Source organism: Pongo abelii, chromosome 7 (assembly GCF_028885655.2).
Source record: "Pongo abelii isolate AG06213 chromosome 7, NHGRI_mPonAbe1-v2.0_pri, whole genome shotgun sequence".
Lineage (NCBI taxonomy): Eukaryota > Metazoa > Chordata > Mammalia > Primates > Hominidae > Pongo > Pongo abelii.
The window spans coordinates 105,870,217-105,885,668 of NC_071992.2; the positions used below are offsets into that span (position 1 = coordinate 105,870,217).

Genomic DNA, 15,452 nt, shown 5'->3' on the forward strand with positions numbered 1-15,452 from the left:
AAATATTCTGTTTTATGTTTTGTGGCCAGAAGCTAGCATGGGAAGAGGCATTTGATTTAATAATCCTTATAGAGAATTTTTAACAATTTTCTTCAGTGATTCAAAGGTGGAAAGTGATTTTTGTCCAGATTATTCTTGTTGAAAGACAAAAATGCTTTATGTTGGTTTTTTAAAAATTAAATTTGGTCGGGTGTGGTGACTCATGCCTGTAATCCCAGCTCTTTGGGAGGCCGAGGTGGGCGGATCATGAGGTCAGGAGATCGAGACCATCCTGGCCAACATGGTGAAACCCTGTCTCTACTAAAAATACAAAAATTTAACTGGGCATGGTGGTGTGTGCCTGTAATCCCAGCTACTCTACTCGGGAGGCTGAGGCAGGAGAATCGCTTGAACCCGGGAGGCGGAGGTTGCAGTCAGCCAAGATCATGCCACTGCGCTCCAGCCTGGCTACAGAGCGAGACTCCATCTCAAAAAAACAAACAAACAAAACAAAAACAAACCAAAAACCAAAACAAAACACAACAAAATTTAATTTAAGCAAAACACCTGCAGCTAATAATGGTAGCATTTGTAGTGCTTACTATATGCTACACACTGCTCTAGGTGCTTTACCTGTAATAACTCATATAATCCTCACAATGCCATATGAAGAAATTATTTTATTGTCCCCATTTTGTAGATGAAGGAACTGAGGCACAGAGAGGTCAAATAACTTGCTGAAAGTTACATAGCTTGGGAGAAAATTCTGTGCTATGTAGTCCAGCTCCAGAGCCTGTGCTTTTTAAATCAGAAAGCAAAGAATAATAATTAAGTACAATACCAATATGTTTGCAGTGAGTTGTGTTAATACAAGAATTTGGTTACTATTAAATTCAAGAGCATGTTTTAAAAAATTCATCTGTTTTTTGGAAATATATGTATGCAAATTTCAATTCATTTTCCTCTTTTAGTTTTTCAGTTATGGGACAAAAATATTATATCAAAACACTGAAGCTTTGCAGTCTAAATTCTTTTCACCTCTTCAAAAAGCGATGCTACCACCTAATAGTTTTCAAGGAAAAGTGGCATTCATTACTGGGGGAGGTACTGGCCTTGGTAAAGGAATGACAACTCTTCTGTCCAGCCTAGGTGCTCAGTGCGTGATAGCCAGCCGGTAAGTCCCTTACATCAAGCCTATTGGCGACGCTTTTGAAGAAACTCTTCTGTGCCATAGTATTGAAAACACTGTTCGCCAGAGTTGTTTGATTAGCATCTTAATCTTATATAAAATATTAGAAATATTCTTTAGATTATTTAAATATATCTTTTTGGAAAAAGTTAGGTACTATTTGAGATGAAAGAAACAATAAGAATTGTGGAACTGATGTTTGGGTAAACATCTGCAATTTTCATTATTTTAATTTCCCCAATTCAGTGGTAGAATATTTCTTTTTCTGTACACGAAGATGAAGTTAAAAAGTACGACATGAAGCCAGGTGGGGTGGTGTGTGCCTGTAATCCCAGCTACTGGGAAGCTGAGGCAGGAAGATCACTTGAAGCCCAGAATTTGAGACCAGCTGGGCAACATAGTGAGACCTTGTCTCAAAAGAAACATTTTTTTTTTAAGCACCATATGGAGGTTGCTTTGTCTTCAGTGGGAATGATGATGGTTACTGCTTTAATTAATAATTAACCTTATACCAGGATAATTGATGCAGTACTTTCATTTTATTTTTTATTTTTTGTGAGATGGAGTTTTGTCCAGCACTTGTCGCCCAGGCTGGAGTGCAGTGGCGTGATCTCGGCTCACTGCAACCTCCGCCTCCTGAGTTCAAGCAGTTCTCCTGCCTCAGCCTCCCGAGTAGCTGGGATTACAGGCGCCTGCCACCACACCTGGCTAATTTTTTGTATTTTTAGTAGAGACTGGGTTTTGCCATATTGGCCAGGCTGGTCTTGAACTCCTAACCTCAGGTGATCCACCCTCCTTGGCCTCCCAAAGTGTTGGGATTACAGGCATGAGCCACCGCGCCCAGCCAGTACTTTCATTTTCTATAAAATAAACAGGTATTTCAAAGTATCTATTATTGTGATGAATATAGGAAGGGTAAGACCATGTGGAAGGAATTTCTTCTTATTAGGCATATTCTGGTACCCTATAAACTCTGTTAAGTCTGAGGCTTTAGAGACTGGTTTAAAAACCCACCCCTTCACCATTTTGAATGGTGTAAAATTTTAGGTAAGCCAAGTAGTCATCCAAACAACAGTTACTATGTCATTTGCAATTGCAGATTGGCCGGAATATTTTTTGTTTTTACATTGTAATGTTTTTAAGAGTTTTAAAATATTATTTTCATTTTAATAATAATTTATATTCATAGTTTTTTTTGTAGAATGTGAGACTGTGTGAATAAATGTAGACTCTTTGAACCCATAAATTTAGTACAAAACCTACTGACATTATACCATGAATATATTTTCTTTGTAAACCTGGCTTATCAAGGAAATAATTTAAATCTGTGAGTAGATAATGTTAACGTAAACTGGTTTAAAAGTGACTAATTCAATAAATTAGTATCAAATATATAAAAATGATCTAAATTTGACTTTTAGAAAAAATTTACATTGATTTTTGTATATAAATAACATCTATACTTTCTCAGAAATGCTTTTCTTTAAGCTATGGATTCTCTGTATTCTTCAATTTATGAAACTGAAAAATATAATATGAAGTCATACAAGGTGTTTATTTCTAGGAAGATGGATGTTTTGAAAGCTACTGCAGAACAAATTTCTTCCCAAACTGGAAATAAGGTACATTAAAAATCAGTTATTTAATTTAGATTTAGGAATTGTAACATGTTCAAATAATTTGTTCATGCGTTTGGTTTAAGAAACCTGGAAAATGTCATATTCTTTTTGTTATTTTGCAGGTTCATGCAATTCAGTGTGATGTGAGGGATCCTGATATGGTTCAAAACACTGTGTCAGAACTGATCAAAGTTGCAGGACATCCTAATGTAAGTGTAGCGATGATGAAGCCAAAGTGCAAGACACTTGATGTTGATAACACCCACCAACGTGTACAAAGGAAATAAAATATTGATACTGATGTAGGACAGGCAAGCCCCAATCTGGGTTCTTGGCTTCGCCCAGGAAAGAATTCAAGGATGAGCCGGTGGTAGAAGAGAACAGCTTTATTGAAGCAGCAGCAGTGGAATGGAGCTGTGACTGTTCCTTCAGAGCAAGGCAACACCATAGTCAATGTGCTGGGCATAGCAGTTGAGAGGCAGTTTTATAGTCGTATTTATACCCACTTTTAATTACCTGCAAATTAATTAGGTTTATGCAGAAATTTCTAGAAAAGGGTTGGTAACTTCTGAGTCATCAGTTCGTTGCCATGGAGAGGGCAGTAACTTGCTGATATTGCCATGGCAATGGTAAACAAACATGGTGCATTGGTGGGTATGTCTAAAGAGGGGGTGCTTTCATCCAGGACCTGGTTTAACTAGTCCTCAATCTGGTCCTGTGATGGAGCTCTGCCTCCAGAGTTAGGCCTGCCTCCTACCTCAATATGAGCAAGTGCTGTGTTGAGAAGCACCTATTTTCTGTCCCTAGGAAAATGCCAGTTCTGCTAAAGCAAAGAACAGAGTAGGAAGACCGCTACACAACTTCCTTTCAGGAATACTTAAAGAATCCATTTATGATTGATCAGAAAACAAACTTGATTTCACTTTATTTAATAAGATTATGAAATAACAAGAGCAGTTATCCAAGAGCACAGCATTGAGTTTAAATGATTGATGCTTTTTGCTTCTCCTAGTAACTTTTGATTGTCTTCCTCAGTGAGGAGAACAATATAAACATGAAAAACTATAAGAAATTCAAAATTTCTCCTTTTAAGACCTGAAATATGCATGAATATTTTGCTGTTGCTTGGTACATTTATTGGAGAGAAGCCGTTTCTTCCAGTAGTCTCAAAGATAGCACTTTTCTATGTTAAAGGTATTTTCAGAACCAGTAACACTGAATCTCCTGTAGAACTAGCCAGAATCTTTACTGGTGGTAAATAGATCATCAACCACAAGCTGCACTGGTTAAGTTAAACTAAAATGACACCAGAAACAAAAAGGCATTTCTTGAGATTCTTTGAAATAAAATGCAGTCACATGGTAAATACATTTAATCTGTATTAATTTTCTTTTTTTTTTAACTTTTAAAATTTTATTCATTTTTTTTAGACAGAGTCTTGCTCTGTCACTCAGGTTGGAGTGCAAGTGGCACAATCACGGCTCAGTGGAGCCTTGACCTCCAGGGCTCAAGCGATACTCCCACCTCAGCCTCCCAAGTAGCTGGGAATACAGGCATGTGCCACCACACCCAGCTAATTTTTAAAACAAAATTTTTGTAGAGATGAGTTCTCGCTTTGTTGCCCAGGCTGGTCTTGAACTCATCCCAAAGTGCTGGGATTACAGGCATGAGCCACTACACCCAGCCTTAGTTTTCTTAATAAGAGAATCTACCCTAATTTAAAGACGGCTTAGGATTCTGAAATTTGGTAACTAACATAGGAGGTTTTCACAGACTCAGACTACCAAATCTCATGGTATTGTTTCATAGGTAGCTGTGGACTTCAACTTTATTGTATTATTTCTATTAATACATTTCAGAAACAAAACCCTGCAGGGAAAATGTTTTTCCTCATCTAAAGTTTCTGTAACTTGCCATGTTCATTTATTAGATTGTGATAAACAATGCAGCAGGGAATTTTATTTCTCCTACTGAAAGACTTTCTCCTAATGCTTGGAAAACCATAACTGACATAGTTCTAAATGGCACAGCCTTCATGACACTAGAAATTGGAAAACAACTAATTAAAGCACAGAAAGGTATGTTTATTTGCTTTTCTCATATTTATTTGACTTCTATGTGTGCAAGGTTCTGTGGTAAGCTCTGTGATACTTTAAAAGTCAATGAGACAGTCTACAGTTGTACAACTCACAGTGTAATGGAGAAAAATGATATTTAAATAATTATCATGTGTTACAATTTGAGCAGTAATAAATACATGTTTCTAGTGCATTGGCAATCCAGAGACAGGAATGACTAACTCTCCCTAGGATCAGTGATCAGGTTGAGGAACAAGATGCAACTTAAGCTGAAAGTTCAAAGATCTAGATGTGGAGAAAGAGGAGGGAAAGGACATGTGAATGTCAATGGATAGAGGCCTGGTGGAGAGGAGGAGCATAAGTACATAGGGAATGATGAAAACCTTGATGTTATTAGAGATGGGGAAAGGAATAGGAAATGATTTTGGGAAGGTGGGTTGGAGTGTAATTGGGAAAGTTCTCAATACCAAAATAAGGAGTTTAATGTTAATTCTGAAAGAAATAGGAAGTATTTTTGTATGGATTTCCATTGAAGGTGGAACAAAGAATGCGACTTGATTGGAAAGGTTAGTGACAACAAAATGGATGATAGAAGGAGTGCCATTCAGGAGGATTTGATTTTTCTTTTAGCATATGGCTAGATTGCATGGGAGATAAAGTAGAAGACATTTAGAAGACAATAAGATCAACAGGCCTTATTGATTTGATGAGAGTATTTTCAGATGGGGTGAAGAGTCTGGATGATAATACCAATGAGATTAAGGACACTGGAGGGAAAATAGATTTAGAGAGAACTTACTAGGAGAACATTTTTGTTAGTATTATGAATGAATTACTTTATAAAAGTTCATATGTAAATGGATAGCAAACATGTCTAATGTATATATGTGTGTATATTCATATATATCTAGAACCAGCATACATTTATTCACCTGACAGACACTTACTAATGACTTTTGGGTAGCAGGCCCTATACTCATGCTCAAAGCACAGAGGTGGACAAGACCCTGTCCCTGAATAATTTGGGGAACTTGAAGGGTGCGGGTATTTTCTTAGAGAAGGTGGAGAGTATTCTAAACAAGGAAAATGAGGAAGAGTTCTCATGCTCCTCAGAGGATGTCCTTTGAGGGTTGAGGGGAGGAAAGAGAGCATGGAGCTGGCTAGGTTCCTCCCTCTGGTTCAGAAAGCTTTGCCTTATACGGTTCAATTTCTTCTTTTGTGCAGCGCAGGTGATCCTAGAACCAGCTTGAGATATGCTGTAGGAGCAGAGATGCTACAGAGGCACTAGCTCTGTGTGTGTGTGTGCTCACACACATACACTAATAGCTTCCATCCTTTCTGTGCACTCATTGAAATTGAAATTCCTGGTTACTCATTTCCATGATGGCAGAATGGATGTGATTTATAATTGGATTTTGGATAAGTGTTTGATTTGATTTTTTTTTTTTTCAGTAAGGGGCGGGAAGATGGATAAGAGTGGGAAGGGGGGACAGGGAAGAGTGTGACTCCTCTCTCTTCCCTTCTGTGTCGGAGGAACCTTGATCTCTGTATCTCTCCTGTGTCTCTGCGTCCATGTCTGATTTTCTCTCGCCCTACCCCTTGCTGATATCTCAATTTCATTTTCTACTGCTCTGCCTCTGTCGGCTCCTCATTTTTGGTTCTCTGTTTCTCTCTTCATCTATCTCTTTCGTTTCTTTATCCTTCTTTGCCTCATTGTCTCTTATTTCTTCCCTCGCTCATCTCGGTGACCCTCGATTTCTGTCTGACTCTCCCTTCTTTCCTCATTATTGTCTTTCATTTTAACATAGACTGATCTATTTTTGTTCATCACATTGGATTAAAATTCTATGGGCTTCATTAAAAATATATCAGATGAGATATCTTTTTAAAAGATGGAAGCCAGTTTTTATTCTTCCAAGATTCCTGTCAGTTATTGATGCTATAAGCTGACAGAGTTTGGAGAACTTAGACCACTCGGCTGAGGGGAGTACGCGGTAAAGGATTTGTTCTGGTACTGGATCGACAGTCAAGGAACTGAAGCGTGACATTTTTAACAATATCATGTCTTCCAGTCTCTCAGTGTGGTATCTCTCACCATTTATTTAGGTCTTCTTTAATTCCTATCAGCAGTGTTTTGCATAGGCATTGTACATGTTTTGTTAACTTTCTCCCAAAGTATTTAAATTTTTGGTGCTATTGCAAATGGCACTGTTTTCTAAATGTTATTTTCTAGGTGTTTTCTTGTAGTATTTAGAAATACAATGGATTAGTTTTGTGTATTGATGTTTTCCCTAGGAGCTTGCTAAACTCACTTAATGGTTATTACAGTTTTTTTTTTTTTTGTTTAGATTCCTTTGGATTTTCTGCATTCATAATACTGTTGGTGAAAAAAAGACAGTTTTTATATTTTCCTTCCCAATTGATAAGCCTTTTATTTTCTTTCTTGCCTTATTTTATTGGATGGGACCTTCACTAAAACATTGAATAGGTAAAAACTTAGATTCTGCTTGTTCCTAGTATTAAGAACAAATCAAATACATTTCCTCGTGATGCCAGGAGGAAAGCAATTAGATTTTCATTATTAATTATGATTTACCTGTAAGTTTTCATAAATATCCTTTATCAGCTTTAGGAAGTTATCTTCTATATCTAATTTGCTGTTAGCTTTTTTTTAATTATTATTATACTTTAAGTTCTAGGGTACATGTGCACAACGTGCAGGTTTGTTACATATGTATACATGTGCCATGTTGGTGTGCTGCACCCATTAACTCATCATCTACATTAGGTATATCTCCTAATGCTATCCCTCCTCCCTCCCCCAACCCCATGACAGGCCCCAGTATGTGGTGTTCCCCACCCTGTGTCCAAGTGTTCTCATTGTTCAATTCCCACCTATGAGTGAGAATATGCGGTGTTTGGTTTTCTGTCCTTGCAATAGTTTGCTCAGAATGATGGTTTCCAGCTTCATCCATGTCCCTACAAAGGACATGAACTCGTCCTTTTTATGGCTGCATAGTATTCCATGGTGTATATGTGCCACATTTTCTTAATCCAGTCTATCATTGATGGACATTTGGGTTGGTTCCAAATCTTTGCTATTGTGAATAGTGCCACAATACGCATATGTGTGCATATGTCTTTATAGCAGCATGATTTATAATTCTTTGGGTGTATACCCAGTAATGGGATGGCTGGGTCAAATGGTAATTCTAGTTCTAGATCCTTGAGGAATCACCACACTGTCTTCCACAATGGTTGAACTAGTTTACAGTCCCACCAACAGTGTAAAAGTGTTCCTATTTCTCCACATCCTCTCCAGCACCTGTTGTTTCCTGACTTTTTAATGATTGCCATTCTAACTGGTGTGAGATGGTATCTCATTGTGGTTTTGATTTGCATTTCTCTGATGGCCAGTGATGATGAGCATTTTTTCATGTGTCTGTTGGCTGCATAAATGTCTTCTTTTGAGAAGTGTCTGTTCAAATCCTTCGCCTACTTTTTGTTGGGGTTGTTTGGTTTTTTTCTTGTAAATTTGTTGAAGTTCTTTGTAGATTCTGGATATTAGTCATTTGTCAGATGGGTAGATTGCAGAAATTTTCTCCCATTCTATAGGTTGCCTGTTCACTCTGATGGTAGTTTGTTTTGCTATGCAGAAGCTCTTTAGTTTAATTAGATCCCATTTGTCTATTTTGGCTTTTGTTGCTGTTGCTTTTGGTGTTTTAGACATGAAGTCCTTGCCCATGCCTATGTGCTGAATGGTATTGCCTAGGTTTTCTTCTAGGGTTTTTATGGTTTTAGGTCTAACATTTAAGTCTTTAATCCATCATGAATAAATTTTTGTATAAGGAGTAAGGAAGGGATCCAGTTTCAGCTTTCTACATATGGCTAGCCCGTTTTCCCAGCACCATTTATTAAATAGGGAATCCTTTCCCCATTGCTTGTTTTTGTCAAGTTTGTCAAAGATCAGATGGTTGTAGATGTGTGGTATTATTTCTGAGGGCTCTGTTCTGTTCCATTGATCTATATATCTGTTTTGGTACCAGTACCATGCTGTTTTGGTTACTGTAGCCTTGTAGTATAGTTTGAAGTCAGGTAGTATGATGTCTCCAGCTTTGTTCTTTTGGCTTAGGACTGTCTTGGCAATGCGGGCTCTTTTTTGGTTCCATATGAACTTTAAAGTAGTTTTTTCCAATTCTGTGAAGAAAGTCATTGGTAGCTTGATGGGGATGGCACTGAATCTATAAATTACCTTGGGCAGTATGGCCATTTTCATGATATTGATTCTTCCTATCCATGAGCATGGAATGTTCTTCCATTTGTTTGTGTCCTTTTTTATTTCATTGAGCAGTGGTTTGTAATTCTCCTTGAAGAGTTCCTTCACATCCCTTGTAAGTTGGATTCCTAGGTATTTTATTTTCTTTGAAGCAATTGTGAATGATTTGGCTTTCTGTTTGTCTGTTATTGCTGTATAGGAATGCTTGTGATTTTTGCACATTGATTTTGTATCCTGAGACTTTGCTGAAGTTGCTTATCAGCTTAAGGAGATTTTGGGCTGAGACAATGGGGTTTTCTAGATATACAATCATGTCATCTGCAAAAAGGGACAATTTGACTTCCTCTTTTCCTAATTGAATAGCCTTTATTTCCTTCTCCTGCCTAATTTCCCTGGCCAGAACTTCCAACACTATGTTGAATAGGAGTGGTGAGAGAAGGCATCCCTGTCTTGTGCCAGTTTTCAAAGGGAATGCTTCCAGTTTTTGCCCATTCAGTATGATATTGGCTGTGGGTTTGTCATAGATAGCTCTTATTATTTTGAGATATGTCCCATCAATACCTAATTTATTGAGAGTTTTTAGCATGAAGGGCGATTGAATTTTGTCAAAGGCCTTTTCTGCATTTATTGAGATAATCATGTGGTTTTTGTCTTTTGTTCTGTTTGTATGATGGATTACATTTATTGATTTGCATAATGTTGAACCAGCATTGCATCCCAGGGATGAAGCTCACTTGATCGTGATGGATAAGCTTTTTGATGTGCTGCTGGATTTGGTTTGCCAGTATTTTACTGAGGATTTTTGCATGGATGTTCATCAGGGATATTGGTCTAAAATTCTCTTTTTTTGTTGTGTCTCTGTCAGGCTTTGGTATCAGGATGATGCTGGCCTCATAAAATGAGTCAGGGAGGATTCCCTCTTTTTCTATTGATTGGAATAGTTTCAGAAGGAATGGTACCAGCTCCTCTTTGTACCTGTGGTAGAATTTGGCTGTGAATCTGTCTGTTCCTGGACTTTTTTTGGTTGGTAGGCTTCTAATTATTGCCTCAATTTCAGAGTGTGTTATTGGTCTGTTCAGGGATTCAACTTCTTCCTGGTTTAGTCTTGGGAGGGTATATGTGTCCAGGAATCTATCCATTTCTTTCAGATTTTCTAGTTTATTTGCATAGAGGTGTTTATAGTATTCTCTGATGGGAGTTTGTATCTCTGTGGGATCGGTGGTGATATCCCCTTTATCATTTTTTACTGCATCTATTTGATTCTTCACTCTTTTCTTTATTAGTCTTGCTAGTGGTCTATCAATTTTGTTGATCTTTTCAAAAAACGAGCTCCTGGATTTGTTGATTTTTTGAAGGGTTTTTTGTGTCTCTGCCTCCTTCAGTTCTGCTCTGATCTTAGTAATTTCTTGCCTTCTGCTAGCTTTTGAATGTGTTTGCTCTTGCTTCTCTAGTTCTTTTAATTGTGATGTTATGGTGTCAATTTTAGATCTTCCCTGCTTTCTCCTGTGGGCATTTAGTGCTATAAATTTCCCTCTACACACTGCTTTAAATGTGTCCCAGAGATTCTGGTATGTTGTGTCTTTGTTCTCATTGGCTTCAAAGAACATCTTTATTTCTGCTTTCATTTCATTATGTACTCAGTAGTCATTCAGGAGCAGGTTGTTCGGTTTCCATGTAGTTGAGCAGTTTCAAGTGAGTTTCTTAAACCTGAGTTCAGTTTGATTGCACTGTGGTCTGAGAGACAGTTTGTTATAATTTCTGTTCTTTTACATTTGCTGAGGAGTGCTTTACTTCCAACTATGTGGTCAAGTTTGGAATAAGTGTGATGTGGGGCTGAGAAGAATATATATTCTGTTGATTTGGGGTGGAGAGTTCTGTTGATGTCTGTTAGGTCTGCTTGGTGCAGAGCTGAGTTCAATTCCTGGATATCCTTGTTAACTTTCCATCTTGTTGATCTGTCTGATGTTGACAGTGGGTTGTTAAAGTCTCCCATTATTATTGTGTGGGAGTCTACATCTCCTTGTAGGTCTCTAAGGACTTGCTTTATGAATCTAGGTGCTCCTGTATTGGGTGCGTATATGTTTAGGATAGTTAGCTCTTCCTGTTGAATTGATCCCTTTACCATTATGTAATGGCCTTCTTTCTCTCTTCTGATCTTTGTTGTTTAAAGTCTGTTTTATCAGAGACTGGGATTGCAACCCCTGCCTTTTTTTGTTTTCCATTTTCTTGGTAGATCTTCCTCCATCCCTTTATTTTGAGCCTATGTGTGTCTCTGCAGGTGAGATGGGTCTCCTGAATACAGCACACTGATGGGTCTTGACTCTTTATCCAATTTGCCAGTCTGTGTCTTTTAATTGGAGCATTTAGCCCATTTACATTTAAGGTTAATATTGTTATATGTGAGTTTGATCCTGTCATTATAGCTTTTTTTTAAAAAAAATCCTGAATAGGTATTGAATTTGTTAATATAAGCCTTCTTTCTATATTTATTGAGATGGGTATATTTTTAAGCCTGTTAATATGGTGAATTACATTAATTAATTTTTGAATATTGAACACCATTGCATTCCTAGACTGAATCTTCCTTGGTTTTGGTAAATTATCCTAGTTGTATATTGCTAGATTTGTTTTGCTGAAATTTTCTTAATGCTTACTTTGTCATTTTCCAAGTGTTACTTTTCATTGAGCTTCTTAGCTTCTGTGCTTGCTTAGTTTAGTGATTAGGATTTGAGGGGAGTTTATATGCAGATGTTACCTTGTCCTTTGCACCTGCTCTGGCAGCTTTGTCCAACAGGTGATATGTTAGCTACAGCCTTGCTTTGCGAAATTGTTACTTTAACCTGAATCCAACAAAAGCCTCTTGTGCCGCCATCAGAGACATATTACATAAGTGTTCAACATAGTGTGATACTCTTCATATTTGGATTTTTTTTTAGAATCTTAAGTTACTTAACATTCAAGTTAAAACGTTGGCCTCATGTCTATTGTTGTCTTAAAATTGCTTTTTGATTGTATCTAGATAAAACTTTTTTTTTTAATTTTTTTGCTTTTCTTGCATGTATTTGGACTAGCTTTGGTGTTGAATCACATGGATTACTTTATACCAGAAAGCTAGAATTCCTTATACCTAATAACATATGAGAATTCTATAGTGATTGCCACAAGTTCTATATTAAATAAAGGTATATGATGTAACAGGTGTTGGAATACAGAATAAGCAAAAAGTAAAATATTCTTTTTAAAGACATTACCTAATTTTAACCAAATTTTCACTTATTTTTACTTGCTTCTTTCCTTCCTCCCTCCTTCCCTTCCTTCCTCCCTTCCTTTCTTTTTTTCTCTTATAAAACTCTTTCCTTCCTTCTTTTTTGCTTTCTTTCTTTCACATCTAATGTTTAGTGAGTGCTTATTTTGTATCAGGCTTTGTTCTAAGTGCTAAATACTTATTAACTCATTTATCACTTGCAAGGACCTTGCAAGTAAGTGCTCTTTTATTCCCATTTATAGACATGGGTGGAAACTGAGGTATAATCTTTTTTTAATATAGGAAGTGAATTTTTAACACTCACATTTACAGATGAAAAACTATGGCTTATTAATTACCTAAGTGTTAACTATTACTATTAAAATCAACAATTGACATAATTTTAAAAATTAGTTATTGTAAGTGGTCTAGTAGAGAAAAACAAGGAACTGTGACTTTTTGTTCTAGTCATAGTCAGTCACTTAGTTTACACCTGATACTTGGACAGTTAGTGAGTGATGATATTTTACTGTTATTCAGCTTTTTCATCTATAAAATAGACTTGATACTAAATTACTACTCCAATATTTAGTAACAGAACAAGGTGTTAGGTGTAGAAGCCTCATGAAAAATATAAATTGTTTTACAGATGTACATGTGCTTTTTCTTACATGTGAATGGACATCCGATAGCCTAGCTAACATAAAGACTTTGGTGGAAATAACTTTTAAGAACCTCAGGGAATTTAAAACTAAGAAGTAGAAGCAACCCAAGGAAGCTTGAACCATATGGAGCTTGTGTTGGGGAAAGGGAAAGAGTGAAGTGAATAATCTTACCAGCAGCCTTGTGATAGAGGAAGGGAATAAATGTCAATCACCAACTGAAGAAAGAATAAAAACAAAGGACTGTTTTAGTCAATAGAGAAGAAGAAACAGTTTTCAAGGCCAGAGGCCTTGGAAGCATTGAACTAAGTAAAATACATTATACTGTTTTTGCAGTTCAATTAAATTATCAGAAAACACAAGATTTTTTAACCATCTTGCTGTTCTTCTGGAGTCCCTGATGTGTGAACTGTAAACACAAGAATAAATATCAAAACATTCTTTTTTCCAACCCATAGATATTGTACTTGGCCAGTTACTCTTCCTTGTCCTCCATGATGCAGCACCCTCAGCCTGTCCAGTCTCTATACTAGCCCATTTGACTGATCCATTACACATGCCCTGATTAGAATCATTATTTCCCTGAGCCATAGAGTCTCCATTCCCAGCTCTAGTCCACTCCTCAGTGAAGGATTACCAGTTCAGGGGCTAGCATGCACACTTTAGCACAGTGGTCCCCAGCCCTTTTGGCACCAGGGACCATTTTTGTGAAAGAAAATTTTTTCAAAGACCAGGGAAAGGGGCAGGGGGTGGTTTTGGGATGAAACTGTTTCACCTCAGATCATCAGGCATTAGAGTATCATAAGGAATGTGCAAGCAAGATTCCTTGCATGCGCAGTTTGCAGTAGGGTTTGCGCTCCTATGATAACCTAATGTCACCGCTGATCTGACAGGAGGTGGAGCTCAGGCAGTAATGCTGGCTCACCCACTGCTCACTTCTTGCTGTGTGGCCGGGTTTCTAACTGGCCATAGACTGGTATGGGGCTGGGGTGTTGGGGTCCCCTGCTTTAGCACTTAAAATCATGCTACATCTAGTTATTGTTTCATGTTGTAAGTCTCCTTTTCCATCAACTCTTCATCCATTAGAAATTCTTTTATCAGGGTGCATTACTTCTGCCCCACCTGCAAAGCCTTTCCATTCCTTCCCCACCATTTCCTAACTCAACACTGAACACAAAGGTGGTGCTTTGTTTATGCAGTGAAACATTTTGGAGACCTGCAAAAGGAAGGTGAGTTGAGTACATACTTAACACTTCTTTCAATTATGTCCTTCAACTTTACTATTAGAGGGAAAAGATGACCAGTCATTGACATGATCACTTGGAATGGAAGCAAATGCACCTTGTTTCAAAAGTGGGAAGAGTAGAGCATAGCGGAAGGCTTTTCTTATTTGTCAGTAGTGTGAGTGCAAGGTGTATGTTGCTTAGAGTAGATAAGAACCACATGAGTACATTTCTTTATATTGTGTCCAGAGATTTTGTTTTTTCTAGAACAGTGGGTGCATCTAAAGAATATTTTAAAACACATTTTTAGTTATCAGTTGAAATTTATTAAGGTGGTATTAGTATCCTTTTAAAATCACTTTTTTCTAGAGTCATCTCGTTTGATGGGAGAGTTCCACCTCATCTGTTAAAATTTCTTAGAGCAACTGTGTACCTTATTTTGATGTTTTTTGAAGATAAGGTAAAGGTAAAGTGATCTGAGAATTTTGAAAATAAATTAGTTTTTCTTTCTAAGTAATAATTAGAAATTTCTTGGCAAGGCAGTAGTAGTTACATAGTAGTTAAGATTGCAGGCTCTAGAGCTTAACTGCCAAGTTCCAATCCTGGTTAATACTTATTAGTCCTATCAACTTGGACAGATTAGCTTGCTGTGCCTGTCTTTTCTGTAAAATAATGTTAATAATAAAGCCTTCCTCCTAGGATTGCTGTAATGATTATAAGAGCTAGTGTCTATAAAGTGTTAAGAATAGTTCCCGGGGCAGACTAGTACTCACTAAATGTTAGTTATGAAAGAAAATGTTAAGTTTCCTCCAAGATAAATGTATTTTTACCACATCTTTTACAGGGGGACCATCAACTATCTGAAACTTAGGTTTTGACTCATAATTAAAATTGGTTAGAAAAACCAGAGCCCTGATATCCCTTCTTACTATAATTAAACTTAAAAATAGCAGCCTACATGAGGGACGTATTTATATTAAATGTTTAAATGAGAAAAGTGTTTCCTTAGTAGATAATATTATTTATATAGGGTTATTCTAGTTTTTAAATGTTATAGTCCTATTTTGAGTAGCTTTTAGAGAATTAAGGATTTTTAGATTTTCATATGGGCTCTCATTGAAAAATGGCTCGGAGGCAGGTATCCTCTGTGCTGTCATCAAAAAGACAGAGAAGTTTGTCTTC

The 15,452-nt window shown here is 37.1% G+C and overlaps 1 protein-coding gene across 2 annotated transcripts in view; it reads left to right on the forward strand.

Moving 5' to 3' along the window:
• DECR1 (2,4-dienoyl-CoA reductase 1) overlaps positions 1–15,452 on the forward strand; it is a 52,379-nt gene that overhangs the window by 16,599 nt on the left and 20,328 nt on the right. For both annotated transcript variants that reach the window (XM_054519188.2, XM_024250990.3), the window contains exons 2-5: positions 951–1,153; positions 2,733–2,790; positions 2,910–2,996; positions 4,718–4,865. In XM_054519188.2, coding sequence (XP_054375163.1) covers positions 951–1,153; positions 2,733–2,790; positions 2,910–2,996; positions 4,718–4,865 — 496 coding nt within the window. The remainder of the gene's footprint in view (positions 1–950; positions 1,154–2,732; positions 2,791–2,909; positions 2,997–4,717; positions 4,866–15,452) is intronic.